Genomic DNA, 21,628 nt, shown 5'->3' with positions numbered 1-21,628 from the left:
TCTCGAATCTTTCCGGGATGCTCCAAGGCGTGCATTATACAAAGTGAATACGAATGACGTAATCACCTAGCTCAATCATTGGCTAATTTTAGCGCTTTCGCGCATTCTCCTTTGAATATATTTTGGCCCAATTGTCAAAATGAATAGAATTCGTCGATCTATATATTTTATGGTCCAAAGTATCCACGCTACATTTACAGTTGCTTTTTTTATTTCAAATTTATATTGTTATTGATTTTAATACTTACAGACTTAATGAAATCTATAGCGTGCTTGTCGAATGGGTATTAAATTACAAAGTGAACAATGTCAAATTATTGGACAGCTTTGTTATCAAAAAGCTGCCGGCATCAGATGAGTCTTTCAGTACCCCCCAAATAGAATAAGCCATCAACAAGTTCTAGTAGTTGAGTCACTCAAGATTGATACTTTTTAATATTCATAATATGTCTTAGGTGTAAATTTCTACTTTAATTAGACAATATTATAAGGGAATAAAGCAAATAATAAAATTGCAAGTTGATTTTTCATTTTGCGAGTTGCCTCAAAATGCACTGTTAAAAAGTACTAAGCAGCAATTCCCATGTGATTTCAGGTTGCATTGGACAGCCTTCTGTCAGAACTCCAGCAGTCAAAGGAGAGTAGCAGACAACTCCAAGACAAACTACAGCTAGTCATTGATGAATTTGAGTCTTACAAGGTATTAGAGTACAGTTATTATAAATTTATACCAGATATTGCTTTAGTTGAAACATAATATATATCACAACATTGTTAAGGAAGTTATGATAACTTATACTGAGTCACTCTCATTGGCTCTGTGTTGTGCGAGAGTGTGGTTTTGTGTTATGGGGGAATCTGGAGTACCAAGAGAAACTCACTTGTACAGCTGGGTGACCACTTACCAAAATATGACTTTGCCTTCTTTATTTTCATGATTCAATTGTCACGATATTTCGTCACCTTGGTGCAAGAACTCAATATTTGCTTCTACCATACTATATATGTATGATATTGCTTCACATTATAGGTCGATGTAAAGCAAGAGTTCAGCCTCCTCAGAAGCTGTCATGAGGAGGAGAGATTCAAGATGGAGAGGTTGGAGGAACAGATGAACGACCTTGGAGAGCTCAGCCAGAATGAGGTCACCAACCTCAAACAGGTATACATTTAAGCTCACCTGTTTTCAAATATGGTAATGTCAATGCTTTGGTGGTAGAGATGGCAATTAGAATGTAGTACAAAAATCTGAAGAAACTGATGAAGTAATTTTCATGAAATTCAGAAATTCTTAAGTTCAGAATTAATACTGATATCGTGATTGAGAGCTTTTTACTTCAAACTATTGCACAGTTGTTAAGAATATCTTTTGCTAGGACATATACATAATTACAGTAGGAGGTACCCTAAAATTAGTATAAACAACTTGGGAAGAAATTTCAAAATGAGTCTAAGACCCTTTACCCTGCTTTGGGCATGAATCCCCCATACTCTTACTGATCCCCTGTTATTTTGAAGGATTGACAAATCTCAGCTGTTAGAAACCCTTATACTTAACACTTATGTTACAAGTGACAAAACTCTAATAATTGCTGATAAATTCCACTTGACCAAATAAAACAAGATGTGGACAAACTTCTCATTAGTTTTTTATGCTTGTATGTTTTTTTCTTTAACCCTTTTGGCACCAAATATACAATATAAGTACATATATTATTTTTTAAGTCACAATCATTTAACATTGGCAGTCTCTAAGACTCACTTTTTTGTGACTACTTCATAGAAAGGGTAAAATTATAAAAATGTTGTTTATTTTACTTTATTTTTTTAATATCTTTTATTAATGATACAGACCTTTTATAAAAACCTTTGATCAATGATACAGACCTTTTATAAAAACCTTTGATCAATGATACAGACCTTTTATAAAAACCTTTGATCAATGATACAGATCTTTTATTAAAACCTTTTATTAGAGTGACACTCTTATTCAAAATCAATACATACACATGTAAAACAAACATAAATTTTGAGTGATATACCTTTAACTACTTACTAAATAAAGCATTTATGGAAAATATTAATTACTATTAACAATATTATAACTGTGTATTTAATATCTGAAAACGCAAAAATATTAAATCATGAATGCTGAAAGATTTACTGCGATTTACTTTGGTCTCATAAGGCAGAAGTACCGTGTTTTCTGCACATTCCTTTTATATTGACTCTGTATCCTTCATAAGAACCATTGTTTTCAACATTCATTCATCCTTTCGGGTATATTAAAACAATTGCATTTTATGTGTTAAATCTTGTTTAGGAGTAAGAGTGCATCTTTAATGATGGGTGAGGCTGCAGCCCTTCATGTCACATTATTTTATGCAACTTCAAAGCCGAAAGGCTTTAAGTTGTTCTGTTCAGTAATTCAATAATTACTAAAAAACTGATTTTCAGCAAAATAAATTATACAGGAAAGACTTTGACATGGTATACATTATGCAATATTGCTCCTATATGTATTCCAGGACATCAGTTCTATGGAGGAAAAGATAGAATACAGACTAGAGGAGAGAACCTCAGACATCCATGACCTCCTGGAAAACTGCCAGACAAGGGTACAGTGGTCACATGATTGCAACATTGAATTACTATTATTATTATATGCTACCCAGTGGTTTATAGAGATTTAGAAATAAAATTGATATTTCACTGATTCAAACAAATAACTGATTGTTTTCACTGTTTTGAAAGTTGAGGCTGCTCTCAGTTCTAAATCAAACGTCAGCCAGCACAGGGCTGGTACACAATTTCAATGACTTTATTTCCAGATTGGTCCGTTTTTCTAAAAAAAGTGTATTTGAATGACTTTTAACTTAAATTTTAGGCATATAAAAAACAGAAAAATTGTGTGTTTCAGTGTAAAATAGTAATATATTTCACCTTTCACCTTGTGAACACTAAAGTGAAATATATCTTTTGGTGCTCACTTGGTGAAATATATTACCATCATACACTGAAGCAAACACTTATCCTCTATGTATCTAATTATATAATATATTCAGTAAAGAAGCCATTTAGATGATCTTATTGCAAATTGTATTCAAAGTTTGGGTTAAAGAAGATTGTAAAGTTAAGTATAATTTTTTTTTATGGTGCATATTTATCAGGAATGGTAAAATAATTTTGCTTTTATGGTGCATATTTAGCTTGATTTCTAAAGTTAAGAACATTTTTTTTATATGGTGCATATTCAGCAGGATTTGTGAAGTTAAAAATAATTTTGCTTTTATGATATATATTCAGTGAGATGTTTTTCTGGAGAATGAAATCTTATAGTTCCATCATTACAAAGCAAATGTAGCCAGTCCTATTGTGTTGATCATAATATTTCCTAGATTATTTGAGAAAACAAGTCTTTGGGCATATATATGTATGCACACTTACAGTGCTGTTTCCATTTCCATATTATTCAGATTGTTTTGAAAATATATTTTGATGCATGTGTGGTCAGTCTGTGTTTTTTTCTGTCATGTGTGCCTATCATTTAAGTTTCTGTTGTCCTTCATAGCATTTTGGCTACTAGATGTGTTCTTCTTGGTCAGTTTGTATTATTAAAATAGTTTCTGCCTTTTTTTGCTGGCAAAATTTGCCATCATTTTCATGCAGTTTTTTCATGCAGTTCACCTTCAGTACATACTTTCTCTCTTCTCTAGGTAACAAAGATGGAACTGCAGCAGCAACAACAGCAAATAATCTCCATGGAGATGGTTGAAAATGTCACATTTCGTACACTTCTCACTAAGCTGATCAACGTTGTCCTCGCGCTGCTGGCAGTCATTCTCGTGTTCGTCTCAACATTCGCCAACCTTCTAGCCCCCTTCCTCGCTACAAGGTAAAATTCAGTCATTTCTGTAACACCTGGTTTTGATCATTTTTGATACATCTGCACCATGTTAACAAATGTTCTCAAATATGAATTTAACTTAGGCTTAAGAAAAGCTTGTATCAAATTTTTTTGTTAAAAATTCATTTTAGGGACAGTAATGTTATATTTAGATTTTCACAAAATCTAAGTAAAGATATGAAGAGACAATTTGTATGTGGTAAAATATACAAAACTTTTCATCATCAATGCTTTGCTAATAGGAAATATGCAATTTAAGGAGTATAGTTTTGAGTCTATAGCCTATAATCATTAGCCCCTATAACATTGTTACCAACTGCTATACTTACAAAACCTTTTTTGTTTGCTTTCAGGGCGAGAATTGTCACCACAGTAGTCATGATAGCCTCTTTCATTCTTTCATGGAACAACTGGGCCCATATATGTGGTTTCTTCAGCAGTATACTTGAAAATATACGAAACCTGCTACCCAATAGGTAGCATTGTTAGTGTATAAATTGTGTGTATGTGAGTAGAAGGTAGTCTCCCTTGAAATTGAGCAACGCGCTGGACAATAAAGAAAACCTGCTATCCAAACAGGTTCCATTGTTAGTGGATTAAGTATGTGTTTGTGTTTGAGAAGTGGGTAGTCTCCCTTACAATTAAGTGGAGCGCTGGACAGTATAAAAAACTACTAGACAACGGATGGCATTGTATTTGGATTATATGTGCATGAATTTTATGTGTATGTGAATAGAAGATAGTCTCCCTTTGAACTGAACATAGTGTGAATTTTATGTGATTGACAAAAGGTGTTTCTTCCATTTTAAGCAAATGCTGTGCTATTGAGGTTTAAAGTATTTTCTTCAGAGAAATAGATACTATTTCGACATGATTATATAGGAAGAGTTATTAACGTTATTCCTCATATTCAAGAAATTATTCTTGAAATTAAGTGTGTGTTAAAATGTCAAAATGGATTTGATTTGTGACTTGTTTGTAAATGAATACCTCCTGACATATGGTATAAATAGATTTACGCTGTTAAAGGCAACTGTGTTGCTGTATGTTAATAAAATATTGTGATATAGTTGTTTGTATGTATGGTAGAAGTAGGCTTAGTAATATTATTGTTATCAAATTGACAAAGTAAAATGCCAATGTCTGTATTTGTTTGGGAGTGTGTTATCACATACACAGTGTGTTTAAATGGTAGTAAGGCCACTATTAATAAAAAAGTTTGTTTTTTTGTTTCCCTACCTAGAATTAAGGCTTGTGTTAGTTGGTAGGTAGGTTTGTTTATTTTAAAGCTGGACTCTCACAAATTAATTGCTTTGACATTATAGCAAAAGAAATTGTCTTGGAATATGACAAAATGTTTTGGTAAATGTCTGAAAACCAGCAGTATAAAACTGCTGACAAAAGGGCAGATCACAGTTCTCATATTTAAGGTAGAAAATTGATGTTTAAAAGCCAAAAGCGTTACTAATTTTTACTAATTTTCGGCAGTTTATCAAACAATTGAGATCTGTTCTATTGTGAGTTATCTTATATGACTTAATTGAAGTCATTGATGCCAAAATTACTTGATTCTGAGACAGAAAAAGAAGAAAAAGTCAGAACTGTCACTCTGTAAAAGTGCAGCTTTAAGTGTGTGTGTGTTTTTTAATTTCCTTACTTTAATTGGGAAATGAAAAACTGAAAAATTAAGACAACCTGAAAGGTTAAACAAAATTTTAAATGGCTCTTCATCGACGGGAAAAACAAAAACTTATTTTAATTGTAGCCTTAAATACACATAGTTTGTTGCTTTGCTTATGTACATGTAATTATAATGAGATTAAGTCTTTGATTTATTTGAAATAAATTCTGATTGTTTTTTACTTTTGAAGTAACCAAATACATATCTTTGCCAATGCTTAGCAGTAGTATTTGTTTCTTTTAGTTTTTAGATCATCTGTTTTTCAAAAAACAAAATGTAACAAAGGTAATGTCATAGCCTTGGTATCGTCTCCATTGGCTAGCAAAAACTTATTGGCCACAACTTAAAGATATTCAAATAAAACTTGGTAAACCTGTTGCCAATGACCATACACACATGTACAGCAAGTCCCATAACTCTAGCTTCAATAATTGTGTAGAACCAGTTCTGGATACTCAGGTTTAAACAGTTCAATGGTGTGGTTCATTTTGGCTCCACATTCCATAACGAAACCAGTGAAGGTGGTTTCATGAGCTTTTAAGTGCATACAAAAGTCTCATTTTTGGGCCTATTTTCATTACTGGCATCAACATAGAACCGGTTCTAGAAACTGGTTTGAACTGGTTCAAGGATTTTGTTCATTAGAGACTGACTTTCAAACTCCACAATGAATCTGGTTTGAAGCTGTTTGGGTGGTTTGATTGGCCCTTAAGTGCCAAGAAAGTCACATTTTTGGGCCTATTTTCATAACCAGGCATCAACATAGTTCTGAAAAAAAACTGGTTTGAACTGGTTCAAATGTTTGTATTATTTAAGACTCGTCCACAATCCACAAGGAAGTCAGTTTGACACTGAATGGAACTGGTTCAAACATTGTGGTTCATTTTAGACTGACGTCACATGCTGCAATGAAACTGGCTTGAGCCAGTACAGGTTTGTTTCAAGGGCCCTTAACGTGATATACTTAGTTATGCCTTTTGTTTGACTGCATGAAAACAAAAGATAAGCGCTCTGTGGCACTTTTGTTTTTTTTCCTTATGAATTATATTGTGTTTCTACCTTTCCTACAAAACATTCCTGCCCTGAACGGGAATCAAATTGTACCTTACCATTTTCAAACACTGAAATACAAACGCTATCAAAAACCTTCATTTATCTAAGGATTCTATACCATTTGCATTGTATTTTAAGATAAGCATAGTTTTGGTGTGATCCATACTGTTGTTAAGGTTTGACCATTCAAGGAGCATAAGTAACAAATTTTGCTAATAATAATAAATATGCTTGGATAGATAATGCTCAGAAAAAATCCTGAAATTTCTGAATGCCATTCAAAAATCATTTTAAAACTTTGTTTGGCACGCTTATATGTCCTAGGGTATGGTGGTGAGCAAGATTCTGACCTCAAAGAAATTGAATCAAAAGTGTTGCGTTGTTGTTTTATCACTAATAATTCAGATTATTGTAATTATCATCGTAATCTTAATCACAAGTACATCTTTAAATACAAAGCCGTCTAGTGCAAAGTCCTAGGGTTTAGCTCAATTTGAATAGTACCTGTTGACCAAGTCTGAATGTTTAGTTCAAATTAGCTCAAATTGAGGAGCACCTGTTGACCAAGTCTGAATGTTTAGCTCAAATTAGCTCAAATTGAGGAGCACCTGTTGCCCAAATCCTAAGATTTAGCTCAAATTGAAGGGAAGCACCTGTTGCCCAAATTGTTAAAGCAAGATGAGAAATTATTTTCAATTATTTTAACTCGCTTAAGGGCGTGAGCCTTGAAATGTCCTTTTCCATAAAACAATTAGGATTAGTTACTGTACCCACAACCTGAGTTCCTGGAATTTTACACGAGCGCTTCAGCATGTGTCACAGGGGTAGTAGGTAATGTCACTTTCATGCCAAGTTGAAAAAGGACAATGTTCAATAAATAGCTGAGTATAAGTGAATAGCATTGTTATTTATCAGCACGTCTGCGTGTTATTGAATGGTTATGCAACGCCTACTAGTTGCTGTTCCAATATTGGAGTTGATATACTAGACTTAAACGAGAGAACAAAAATCAAATATGGTACAAGAAGGTTAATATGATTATACAAATATGGATAAATAACAAGTATCACCAGACACATACAATATAATTTGCACCCTCATGCATTTTGTTGTTTTTCTTTTATACCTTTTTCTTTAAGTTTGTTATTTACACTTTTCTTGTAATGCCAGTCATTGCCGTTACGTGTCATTTGAAGTTATTTAATTGTTTTGTGTTTTTCATTGTTTTTTTTTAAAGAGATCTCTCGATTAATAGCAAACATATGTAGTGTCAAAAACGTTTTACTTTGAATAAGGTACATCTCAAATTGAAAAATTATTTCAAAATTTAAATCTGATATTATTATAATATTGTTGAAAATATTATTTTTTTTCATGTTATATTCAAGTCTAACTACTAACTAACTTTTAAATAATTATATCCTTATGTTCAAAGAATATTTTTCTGTTATGTTAAATTTTTTGTTTGTTTTAAGTCGCTTTTGTTCTTTAAATTTTGTGTTGCATTTTTATATAGTGCTGCGATTGTTTGATAATTGAAATATATGTATAATTACATGTACAATAATATATAAAATGACATATTTTGTACAAAGCAACATTATAATTATTATGTATATATAGTTATTTTTAGCATAGCATGACCAGTACTATATTTTAACACTATACATGGATATATTGTATATACATGTTTTCCATTAACATCATAATTATTAACTTAATTATTCATTAACATGTACATTTTCTTCATATTTTTTAATGTATGAAACAATGTATTTGAATTTAGTGTCCTTCAAATATTGGGAGAACTGGACAGAAACATTTTATGTAAAACACACAAATATTATTTATGGAATACAACATTTGTAAAAAATGACCGTAATGCTGTTCCAGGGAAATAATTACCATTCAAATAAATAATTTAAATATAAAAAAATAAATAATTTAAGTTTATGAATTTATTCTTTAAAGTACAAAAAAAAACATAAAGAAAAAAAAATTGTCACAAAAAAAGAACAAAGCCTAAATGCATTTCATAAAAAAGTTTTTAAAGTAAAAGTAAGCAAAAATGTTTTGATGAGCACTGAATTTGTAAAATATGTGTTTGGGATGTTGCTCAGTATTTATAACTCAGTCATCGAAATTAGACTCTTGAAGGGACATATTAAGCTTGAATTATTACATTTTTTGAGTGCTTGACATAAAAAAATTCAACAAGCCTGACTCAGCTTTATGTGTCATCAAAAACTTTTGGATGGAGATAAGCTCAAAATAAACTTTTCGAGAATTTGACAGGTAAACAATATAACAAGCCAGGCTCCTATATGAACTTCAAAATAAGACTTTTGGATGGAGATAAGCTTGAATTAATATACTTTTTGAGTGCTTGACATCAAAGCAATTTAACAAGCCAGGCTGCTATATGTCATCAAAATAAGACTTTTGGATGGAGATAAGCTTGAATTAATATACTTTTTGAGTGCTTGACATCAAAGCAATTTAACAAGCCAGGCTGCTATATGTCATCAAAATAAGACTTTTGGATGGAGATAAGCTTGAATTAATATACTTTTTGAGTGCTTGACATCAAAGCAATTTAACAAGCCAGGCTGCTATATGTCATCAAAATTAGACTTTTGGATGGAGATAAGCTTGAATTAATACACTTTTTAAGAACTTGACATCGAAACAATTTAAGAAGCCTGGCTGCTATATGTCATCAAAATTAGACATTTGGATGGAGATAAGCTTGAATTAATACACTTTTAAGTGCTTGACATCAAAACAATTCAACAATCCTGAACTTCAAAATAAGAGCAAGCCTGGAAGCAACTTACCAGTGCAGGGCCTGCTGGTTTGTGCTACCTTTGACCACTGAATATCCATTGACATAATTTAGGTAATTATGGCTTAATCTGTCATAAACATGTGAAACATAAACAATGCAATACATATTGTTAGCCAAACATATTCTGCTTTGTTAACGCATTTCATTTTAATTTTACTGGAGCTTTGTTATTGATAAGTCCAGTTTGCTATTTTTTTTATTTTTAAGTACAATTTTGAGGAACTATTTTTTTCACCTTCTCATTATTTTTTCTAATGAAGAACTCCAAGATTAGTGCCATCTTTGAAAAGTTAATTAATGAAAAAGAAAAAAAATATTATTACTGATATCATTATTATTGGTATTATTATTGTTATTATTATTAACAGCAAAAATAATCTATGTAGAATTTTCACTTTTCTGTCATTTTCAGAATCTTTTATTCAATAAATGTGAAATAAAAATGAATAATTATTTTACGTACATAACACTAGTTATGATTATTGTTCTTAGAAACTATGAAATTTATGTCAAAAGTGTAATACATGTTGAAACCTGGAAGGTGATCTGTTAATTTCTTTTCGTTTTCATTGTTTAAATCATATTTGTACACACTAGATTTTTCCATGTTTGTTGGTCATCTATTGAATTTAATTCTCATTATATTTTTTTTCATCTCATATTAACCAATTTATTATATAATTCTCTATTAATTGTTATTAAAATTAATCTCAGATTCTTTTTGCAATCATTTCTGAACACTTTGAACATCTGCTTACTCATAAATGTAAAATACTTAGTTTCAATTTTAAAGGTTGAAAGTGTGTTTGTTAAGAGATACATTTGATAGATACTGAATTTCCATCCCCATAACACAAAGCACTTAATCCAAGGACAATAGCCTGGCCCCAATTTCTCGAAACTTTTTAATCTTAACAGGCTTAAGTCGCTTATTTCAATTAGCCAAAATACATACTAGTAAGGGACTTAAGAAGTTTTGAGAAATTGGGGCCTGCAGAGTGATCTCTCTTGATGAGCAAGGAAGAACTCTTGTCACCAATAACAGCAATAAACATTTTTTTAAAGAAACTATTCATTATAAATTATCTCATTGCTGTATTGATATGATTATAGAGCAAAGGCAAGTAACTGCTGGGTGGAGTTTCATCCGAGGAGTGCCGAGTTTTCATTCTTAAAACTATTCTCTCAAGGAGATTGCAATCTTTGTTCCTAGATTAATTCTATTTAGTTTTGATAGATGTCACTGGCTTTTTTTCAAAATCACTCCAGATCTGCTTTCATTTGTGTTAACGGTACACCACAGTTTCACAATATCATTGAATTTTGTATTTAAACAATCACAATGGATGTTTATCTTTTGGTTTTCATGATGTTTTGCAATTTCATTGTAAAAACCTCACTATTAGATTCACCAATTGTACAGAACCTGTGCTATCCTTTATAAGTAGAAAACGGAGGGTGGTAGACCCTTAATCCCCTGTCTTGTGTTAAGTTGTACAGAGACTGTCACAAAATGATGATCTGAATAAAACAGTGGAAATTCATACTTTTCTTTATACTTTGACATGATTATAACCCCATATTTAAAATGTTAATTAGTAACAGCATATGAAAAACGGACGATGATAAATAAACTACTGTGAAATCATTAATGTTCGTGGGGCATTAATGTTCGTGGTTTTCGTGGGTTGGGTGATCCACGAATTCAAGATCCCACGAAATATAAACCATTTATTCACTTTTTCAATTGCCTCGAGAAGAACTTAAAAGCGTTATACTATAAAAACGCATAAAAAATAACAGAATATAGCACTAAGCAGTAGTAAGTTAACAGAAATAGTGCAAAAGAGGTAGTTTCCAGGCTGCGTCAGTTCCTTAGCGTCAAACCAAACCCACAAGTTTGGTGCCTAATAGAACATCACCCAACTGGTACAGTTCTAACCATCATCGGTTCCTAAATCAGTCCTGGTAGATAGCTGCCTTAAAGTTAAATGCAAGCAAGCTACTGTTTAAGGTGTATCTATGGCTGCTTTGAGTAAGTTCCAGGTGCGGATGGTGAGAGGAAAACATGTGTGTTTAGTTGTCAATCCTCGATGTTTCTTTTCTAATTTTGGAAAAGTGTTGCGACCTTATGCGCGTATATATACTCAGATTGCAAACATACTGCTGACTTGATGTCTATCAGATAAATCAGTATTCGGTAAACAATGGTGAGCTGCAACTTCAACGACCCCCATTCAAGTTCGTTGAGCATGTGTGTAACGCTGCTGGTGTGCCCCCCAAAAAGAAAGCCGATCATGCTATGTTGCCCTTCATGACGATTCGAGCAAAACAGAACAATTTTCTTCTTAGACCTTGAGACCCGCATAGTGTAACACTTAACGGGATAAAAGTCCAGGCCCCATTTCTTTTCCCAAGGTTTCATTGTTGAGGTCTTCTTGGGAGTCTTGCCGGTTTGGATAGGGATGTACATGATGAAATCATTTGCGAACAGCCTCGTTTTAAGAGACGCATTCTTGAGTGTCATTCATAAATAGAAGGAAGAGGAGTGGCCCTAGTACAGTATCATGGGGCACGCCACTAAATGACCGGTTCAAGATCTGATGTTCTGCGATTCACAATGACTTACTGACTACTGTTGGAAAGGAACAATTGAATCGAGACAAAAGAATTTCATCTTATGCCATAGTGGTGAGGCTTGGTTAGAAGATACTTGTGTGACACGCGTTCGAACGCCTAAGAGATATCCAGTTTGAAATGTTCATGGCAGGAATTTTGTCTAGGGATCCAGTAATTTTATCATATAAAGTAAGGAGCTGTGTCTCGCAACTGCGTCTGACTCAAAAGCCATCTTTGTTTGTTAGGATGTTGTGTGAACACGTGAAACATGATGTTGCTTGTCCATATATGTTCCTGAAACTTGCAGTAGACGCTGGTGAGAGACACTGTGTGGTAGTTACTTGTTTTGAATACATACACACAAAGAAACATGGTTTGTACAACTTATTTCTTCTTGTAAGAATTGAAAATGTTACATAGTTTTAAAGCAGTAGAGTTATTCAGACTTTTTGTTTGTACTCCGTATTTAGCGAATCTTGTCTACTCATGGAAGAAACACAGTTGAGAATAGTGTTCGTTTTGACTGGGACCAATAACAACCTTTCTCCCAGGTTTTTGAGGAAAAGATAAACTCTTTAACTTAAGATGATTTGAAACTTATTACGTTAACTAGCTAGCTAGTATGTTACTTATTAAGTGGAATTCGCAAACCATAACTAGATAACATGTTAATGTTGTACAGCTTAAACATGTAATAGGTGGCAGTTCTAGGCATTTTCAAACCTCCTTTTAGTCTTATGATATTTATCTTGCTAAAAATGTAACGCGAAAATTAACTAGATAGCTAGAAAATTAAGTGGTTAACACGAAACAATTCGCGAAGGTTAAAAGGTTATCTTACAGCAGTTATATGCCCCCATAAGTAAGATCTCGTGATTCCGGTCGCATTCAACGCAAAATGTCCTTCACGAGGAACGGAAGTAAAGGCAACCGCCAGTGGTCAATGGTAAATTTCGTAAACATGGCCGGGAAACGGAACAAGCACGAGACTCCTAACAAAGGAAAAGTGGGCCACGCTCAAAGTCGTTCTCTTCCCACACCGACGTTATCACTACAGATCAGATACAATAAAAAAACAATAAAGACATGAAAAAAGTGGTGATAGTTGAATGCTTGTTTCGAACTGAATGAAATTCTGCATTTACACACGGACTATGAATTTGATTAATGATTATGATTATGGCGCATGTTTGATTACAGGCTCTTCTCATAGTAAGCACGCATGTTTTTGAAATGTACTCAAAATGCATGGCGTTAATTTAAACATTTACTCATGTACGATATATTTATATACTATGAAAATAGTATCTTCAATATTATTCACCATTTTTGACGCAAGTAACGTGCTAGGAAACCCTTTATATATGCATGAACCTACTTCGTGTGCTCTTCTTTTTCTTAATGTTAGTATTATATAAGATGGAGGGAAAGAATATCGCCATTTTTGTTTCACTGTAGGCATATATATGATAGTATTACTAGTCAACTTTAAATCAGTTTTAATTCCATTTACACATATATGTGCTATATATCCATGTTTACTTGACATATCGCTGTTATCGATTTGTAATTATACGTTTAAACTTTTAAAGTTTTGCTTGGAGGAAGCCCCAAACCCCCCACCAACACCAGCGGTTCCGCTCGTGCGACAGCAACGCGGCTCATACTTGGTGTACTCAACAAAAGTGTCCAGGTGACCGGTCATGTGCGCACTATTGTCGGGGTGTGAATGTGAGAATTCGACACGCGCCTCTAAACTCACCAAATGGCGCTTTATCACACCACAACTTGTCTACTAGTTGTGATCTTAATTGGCACGCACTTTAGGACTATTTGTGTGTTGTTGGTATGTTTTATTTTCATCATCGCCGTGGCGGATCCGTGGATAAGTGGTAATACACTTGACTATCAATCCAGGGGTCGCGGGTTTGATTTCCCATCGCATCACTAAAACACGTACTAATTGTCTTCCGGAAGGGACGTTAAATCGGGGTCCCGAGTGACAGTGCTATACACTGTTGCACCTTGATGAACCAGGGTAGCTCTAACCAGGGTTACATTCTGTCTGTGCACTATGCTCCAAAAACACTAAAATAAATCTTAACGGAGCACTCGCCGAACGGGTAAGGCCCGAGTGCGAGTATAAATAAGTTGGAGTATTGGCCGATAATAAACTATTGTTCACGCCCCTGATACACACGGAGAAGGAAAAACACTAACGAAAAAGGTAGAATTTATTACTGATTAATAGATAAAACAGTTGTTCCCTTTATTGTAGGCACTGATATTCGACCAGCATGTGTTAAATAAACGGATCACATTGCAATTTCTATAAACATCCATAAACAAATAGAAATAGGTCCAGGTTACTGGACAATGCATATTTAGATAATGATATTTTTTTCTTTAAAGTCCAATTCCTTGAAAATAGTTGTATAATTTAATGGTTACATGCATATACAAACAAAAATGGGATATTAAGAAAATTGAAATCAAAGAAAAGTCCATTGAATTTGTAAAAAAGTAAGTCAAAAGTTGTCGGAAATGGAATTAAAATATTAGAAAAATAGCCTAACCTATCTAGAAGTTCATGGTTTAAATGATGACGAAAAGAATAGAATAACAAATTGATTTTAAGGAAATATATACTAACAAAGCGAGGGATGTGCAAACAAGATCACGTATACAGTTTCTAGAAGAAGATTAGAAAAAAAAACACAAACTATTTTGTCCCTAGAAAAAATAAGACATACGATGAAAATTGAACGTGGCTGGCCATTTGATTTCAGAAAAATACAATTGTATATCAGAAATTAAATTTTAAAACTTGCTATTCCCAATTATTGATTATGGATTTTTACTTGCGAAAAATAAAACAAATCAAGAGTGTCAATAAATAAGAATTTAATTATCAATAATGAACCAATTCTACTTTGACAAACAACAATATATATTTGTATTTGATTGAGAACAAGTTTTTTAAAGCTAAAATTCATCACAGTGGGAAACAATACCTGTAGCTTGGATTTTTATAAAGAATTATTTATGTGATAGGAGACAAAAGAATCAATCAAATCAAAAATAAAGTTTTAAACACAAAATTTCCTTGTAAAGTTATAAAGCATAAGTGAAGCATGGTCAACTCCCCAAAATGCAATATTTGCAACACATGTGAGACATACGAATATGTTTTCACAGATTGTTCATCAGTCAAATGTGTTTGACAAACCGTACTTATTACCTTTTCAAAACACGGTGTACACAATAATACAAAAAGATAGAAAATATTATACTTGGATATTTTAAACATACGTAATCATGAATATATTTAGCTAAACATAATATTTGCCACTCTAGGTTTTAGCATTCTTCTTCCTAGATTGTTCAACAGTCAACTCTGTTTGGCAGATGGTTTCAAATGCCTTTTCAAATTACGGGGTAAAAACAAAATAAAACGGATAGAAAAGATTGTACTTGGATAAAATATAAGTAAATCTGAATATTTGTATTCAAACATAATATTTGTCACTCTAGGTTATAACATATGCGAAGCATCTTTCATCTGCCATAGTAGAATAGAACATGTCGATAATTTGCATGCACTAAACATAGTTTTTTTCATTATTTAAGAAACATAGTATCAAACAGATGTTTGAATAGATTTGCCAAATATTTTGGCATAATGATAATAATGGTTTAGTGCATGTCATGTTGCAACATTGTTGATTTATTCTACGGGTGTTGAATGGAATATGAAAAGGAGGAGCAAGATGTAAATACATTATAATATTTATGTCATCGTGCATTAATTGGGATATTGGGTGTTCAAATCCTAGCGCTGGTTGGTGTCGCATGGTTTCAATGTTGAAACATCAGAGATTTTTCAACTTTGGACCATTAATGAAATGTTAAGGTTTGTTTCAACAACATCCGCACTATAATATTATGAAATAATGAAAATTATACTATAGCATATGAAAGCGGTGATAAGTGGGTTATGTAGCGGGGTTTATGCGAATACATGTATACACCGATAACGGGCCGTTGTAAAAAGGTGGTGCAAATTGAGGTGGCCCGATGATGGGCCGCCTTAAATAACTATGTAGTGCTGATAAGCTTGTGATATCGGCTTGATGTCGGCCCGATGTGTGTGTGCCAGTTTAGTGAAATGGATTTAAATGGCACTGAGCACTATATACTATTTTTTCCCTTTACTTCATTTTGTCGACGAGTTTGTTCTCCCTAATGTACAAATACTGATCGGGAATTTCCAAAAGGGCGGCTAGCGCCACAGCTGCCTCGGGGTTCCGTGTCGCCGACTTCACCTGTTGTATAGAAAATACAATTTGATATTTGTTTTATAAGTCATTTGTTTGCTTCCGTTTGGGTAGTTAAATGACAAGTTTATAATTGAAGTCCACACATTCAATGTAATCCCTTACCTTGTGGAAATCATCAAACTGAAAGTTATCAAACTGGCGCGCCGGTAGCTTGTCATCAAAGTCATACATGGTATCCCAGGGGCCGTCCCCCACCCCTATGACGACGATAGACAGGGGAAACTCTGAGGCCTTTGTGATGGCCGGATGGTGTCCTCCTCATTTGTGACCTGACCGTCCGCTATTATCACTAAGACGTGGTACTGAAATATGTTATTTCTTATGTCATTTATACGGAATATATTCAAGGTATTGTGAATAAATATATACAAGAATGAGTAAATATAGAACTCAAGACAATTGTTGATACTATATTTGAATTCTAGGCAATAAGCTTACATACTCTTACATCCATCTGACCCGGGTTCTATACTTTGGATCGGTATCAAAGGGTCATTTAAATAATATAATACAAAAAACTATTTTGTATGCGGCATACTGGAATTATCAAATGGACATTAATGACCATGCATGATATAGCACTGAAAACATATGTACCTACTTTGAAAACGTTCTAGTACATAGCCAGAGTTAAATCGTTTATACAAGCATACACCAACACAAGATAATCACAATTTTTATATAATCAGTCGGGTTATTAAAACCTGTTTCTTTTCCTTGACGATCCGTATGGCTTCATCAATGACTGGTGCAAAGTTGGTTGGTCCTTCTAGTTTCACTGTAGGCGTTATCTCTTTATAAACGCTCAGAACGTCTTCAAAACCATCACACTCGCCCTGTGTGAAATATATGACCATCATTTTTCATTGCTTTTTTAAGTTTATATGCAATATTTTCGGTATACAAATTACAAGGTACTGATTTTCTAAAAGAAAACATTGTGAGGATGTTTACTACAAAAAACAAACAAACAATTAACAGAAAATAAACGGTCCAACTTGAAGGTTCAGTGCATGCGTTCGAACTTAGTTTGGAGCGATGATAGGAACACATGGTTTGAATTTTGTTCTAAACGATTGTAGGGGCTGTATATGCATTTGGAATAAACACAGCTGATAAAACCATATTCGTACCTTATCCTTCAATGGAAACACGCCCTTGTCTTTAACCTTACTGTCACCCAATCCGTACACCGGGATCATGCCATCATCATCAAATGATGCTAGGGTCTCCCCAAGTATACAGATTACCTGGAAATAGTATGTACATCCACTAGAGCAATCATTTCCAGTTTCAGAAACAATTGTATATTTATTTTGGAACAATCATTAAAAGTTTCTAGAACAATCATATTCAGTTCCTCAAACGGCAATGAATAATTACTCTTTTTATCATCCCGAATTACTCACCAGACCAACCATTGAAGTTCGCTGGAGCAACCTTTAACAATTGCATGATCAATGATCACAAATACGGGAGCAGTTAAATACAATCACTTGAATTATCATCAACATATACACTCATGATTGGAAATCATTAACAGAAACCGGACCAATTTATATTCATATAGAAGTCATGGAAAAGCAATCATTTTCAGAAACAATCGTATTATTATAGTTTCTGGAACAATCAGATAAGGTGTGTTTAACATGCGTGTACTCTGATACAATCCACAACATTCGCAGTGTACAGTTTTACAAACATAGTAATTGAAGGCATAGACGCATGGGTGTCAAGAATTCCGTAGCTGAGCCTATGCTGCCAAGCTGCCGAGCCCTATGGTATTTGTGTTTATATTGAGTCGGCCGCGAAAGGTGTGTTCAAAACAATTCGTTTGCGTTTGAAGTAAATATGTAAAACTAATGGTTTCACGATCCTGCACTGCTGATCCACCCTCCTCTTCCAACTCAAATCGATGTCAATGTACTGAATGTCTCATAACCTTATGGAAGTGCCAAATTTCACTCGCCTTCCATTGACTTAATAGTGCAAACCCCTGAGACAATTGGCACTGCTCAATATCAATGTTTACCCATTTGCGAGCCTCAACTCCCCATCTACATTATTTTGCATAAAGACAGACAAACGCGAAACTCTACTAGTCTGAAAACCCGTTTTACCACGTCTCATTTTAGTGTCTGGTGTTTAATCATTGGCTATATATTCCTCACGTTCACACAGGAAACATGTCCGTTGCTTTGTTAGTTGTTAATTGTAATGAAAAGGCTTGGAGCTACTTGAATGAAGAGGACTTACGTTTTAGTACAACTTTCGGGGCTTTGTTAAATGGCTGTATGTTGTCATGAAACTTGATTCTGTATGGCATGTGGCCACCATGTGCCCAAAGAATTACTAATTTACTCACTTCATTTATGCTTCATCGATAGTTTGCGGCACACGTAAAGAAAAGAACCAGCTGAATATATCATGTTTGGATGAACTGTTTTCAGCACATGAGGCCTATCAACGCCTCATATGTCTCAGCTTCCTTCGCTAGACCATCCAGTGGTTTGAATAGCGCCTCAATCCTGCAACACACTGAAAACAAGTTTTACCATTCCTGGGCCTGTTATCTCGAAATCTCACCCTGAAGCCCCCTTCAGTCAGCTGCAAGTACGCGCCCATGTCGTTTTTGTCTTCCACAAATTTCTTAAGTTGTACGGGTGCCGATAATCATACTTCATTTTCCTATGTAATCATCATACATTTGGAGTACATACCTAATTTATTACTGGATTGTAAATGCGGATAAAAAAGTACGGACTCAGTACCAGAAGGACCTGTACCTAATAAATAAATAGAACCAGTCTGCAAACATGTCATAGTATTTTAGGTAATAAATCTTGATAAAAATCTGTTTTAGGAAGACTTCGAAAAAACATCAAGTATTTTATTACTATTTGAAAATGTTTTTGTAGGTTGTTCAAGTTTTAAGTAGATGTATTACCCTGAAAGTAAATACAATCGGACAAAATTATTCAGCAACAATAAATTATTCATTTGGTTTAATTTAAGTGTAGATGCAATAAAAGCACATTTTTAACATTAATTTTGTATCAAGTAAATGTGCTATATGGTTTGTATGCAATATTTCATGATCAAAGTAGCTGGTTTTGACCGGGCCTTTCTGGTGCTGTGCCTTTTGAGTAGACACCCTAACAACCACTAAGTTAATAAATTCAAAAAAGTTATTAAACACGTAGCTAAAGATGAGATATATAAAGATAAAGTACCTCCTGATATGGGTTTAATTTCTCTCTGGTGGTGTCGTGCAGGCTGAGCCCATGGAACGTCGTCGCACCCTGTTTCTTGTTACTCAATGTGTAGTCGATACCTATACAAAGAACATATCTTTAGATCAGAGAAGATTTTATTTACATTTTGACTTGCCTCCCCCTATCAAACATCCACCTTTTTATCCTCCTTTTAATTTAGCGTCAAATCTTGGCCGTTGTTCATCTGACATTGAAAACTAAATCACTGTTTTAATAAATAAAAAGTAATTTTATATAAAAGTAAAAACAGTATTTCAGAACTTCTTCTTAAATGATCACGTCATGGATATGAACTAGTATTGACCACGATCTGGTCGTACGAATCTGGAATATTGTATCGTAGTGGTGCTCCGAAATGGTGCATTTTGGCGTGTTTTGATGACTGTTTTTGCAAAATTAAAATAAACTTTGCCAATTTGATTTCGGGGGATAGGAGCGTCCTCTCTGTACCCGCCAGAGCTATCTCGTGTAAATCAACCGTCAGTTTTTCATATTATATGTAATTTCGACTACCCAAATTATGATGCAAAATAAAATCCTAAATACACCGGTAACCCTCAACCCGGCCCACCGAAATAAATCTGGATCCGTTCATCGTTGCAAGAGTGATCAATGTTTATCAAACTCATAACCTAAAGTCAGATCGACCAAGGCTTACCATGAGTCCACATTTGTCCATGCCGTTTCCCTTGAGAGCCGCTGTGACATCGTTCAGCGTTTGGAATCGGTCCGCTATCATTTCGAGGTGGGACCCACCCTTGGCCCCTGAGAAATTAAACAGTACTTCTTTGATAACAAGTCTTTATAGTTCTTCTTAATTATTCACTTGCTTCACTTATTTTGACAGTGTCTTAATTTTCTGAGAAAAAAAACAAAACATTTTCTGTTACCTAAGTGTATACTATATAGTTATTGTAAAGCATTGGATGCAAGGTTAATCAAAACTTCTTTATATTATATGAGGTATAATAATGTCCGTAGGTTATACTATTGCCGGACGTATTTTTTGCCGGACGCATTTTTTGCGTCGGGTTTGGTGTGTTAACGCGAGCGCGTGCGGTTTAGACAGATTCATGTTTATACACAGAACAAGGCGTAATACTGGTCATAAGAAAAGCGTCGTATTATAATATTCCATTTATTATATGTCTCCTTTGATTATGTTCATGTTTAAAGCCACTGCTCTTAGTTTAAACCAATGAAACTGACATGAGGTTGACATGGCATTTCGGAAATAATGTCATGTGCTTCAATTATTCGGAATCATGATTTCGTTCATTTTCTTGAATATATAAAAACAAATTGAAGACATTCGAAATCATTTCTTTGGGAATTTAAATACGTTCCTGCAACCATATTTTACTGAAAAGTACGTCTATTTAAAAAAAATGTATAAACTTCGGGATGCAAAAGGTAGGACTCAAAACTTGTAACTATGCTGATAGTCGGGTTTTGAAAACGGCAGTAGCTTGATGAGAAAAATTTCAATATGCTAAGGTGTATTTTGGCTTTTGGATATGGTGAAGGAAATTCATATGCATGTTATTAATGTTTGTATCACTAAATAAACGTTTTAACCTAAACCTTAATTGGAAACAATTGGAAGAAAAGTTGAAATCACAATGTTCAACATTTATAACCCTAAATTTCGTCTCATGGCCTTAATATGCATCTCTGAAATATATCAAGAATTCATATGAAGCACAAATTAAAATAATTCTATTTCTGAAAAAGTGTATTGCCTGCGAAGAAAAGAAAACCATCATATCGTTACATACAAAATAACACAATGTATACTCACCGGGACTTCCAAAGTTCTGGACTAGTAGGGGGTCTTTTGACTTGCTGCAAATATGTAACGGATAATTTCTGGACCATATAGTTGCTAATATACAAAGTATGTCA

The 21,628-nt window shown here is 33.9% G+C and overlaps 1 protein-coding gene and 1 pseudogene across 13 annotated transcripts in view; one reads left to right on the top strand and one right to left on the bottom strand.

The window, feature by feature from the left end:
* LOC128206733 (transmembrane and coiled-coil domains protein 2-like) overlaps positions 1–11,033 on the top strand; it is an 89,126-nt gene extending 78,093 nt beyond the window's left edge. For all 13 annotated transcript variants that reach the window (XM_052909391.1, XM_052909390.1, XM_052909394.1 and 10 more), the window contains 5 exons: positions 596–700; positions 1,031–1,162; positions 2,529–2,618; positions 3,717–3,895; positions 4,261–11,033. In XM_052909391.1, coding sequence (XP_052765351.1) covers positions 596–700; positions 1,031–1,162; positions 2,529–2,618; positions 3,717–3,895; positions 4,261–4,387 — 633 coding nt within the window. In that variant the 3' untranslated portion in view covers positions 4,388–11,033. The remainder of the gene's footprint in view (positions 1–595; positions 701–1,030; positions 1,163–2,528; positions 2,619–3,716; positions 3,896–4,260) is intronic.
* Positions 11,034–15,819: 4,786 nt separating this feature from the next.
* LOC128204776 (uncharacterized) lies at positions 15,820–20,462 on the bottom strand (annotated as a pseudogene).
* Between the last annotated feature and the right edge of the window lie 1,166 nt (positions 20,463–21,628).

This window comes from Mya arenaria, chromosome 10, assembly GCF_026914265.1.
Source record: "Mya arenaria isolate MELC-2E11 chromosome 10, ASM2691426v1".
Classification (NCBI taxonomy): domain Eukaryota; kingdom Metazoa; phylum Mollusca; class Bivalvia; order Myida; family Myidae; genus Mya; species Mya arenaria.
Note: the sequence above shows the minus strand (reverse complement) of the source record. Positions and strands in the feature narration are given on the sequence as shown.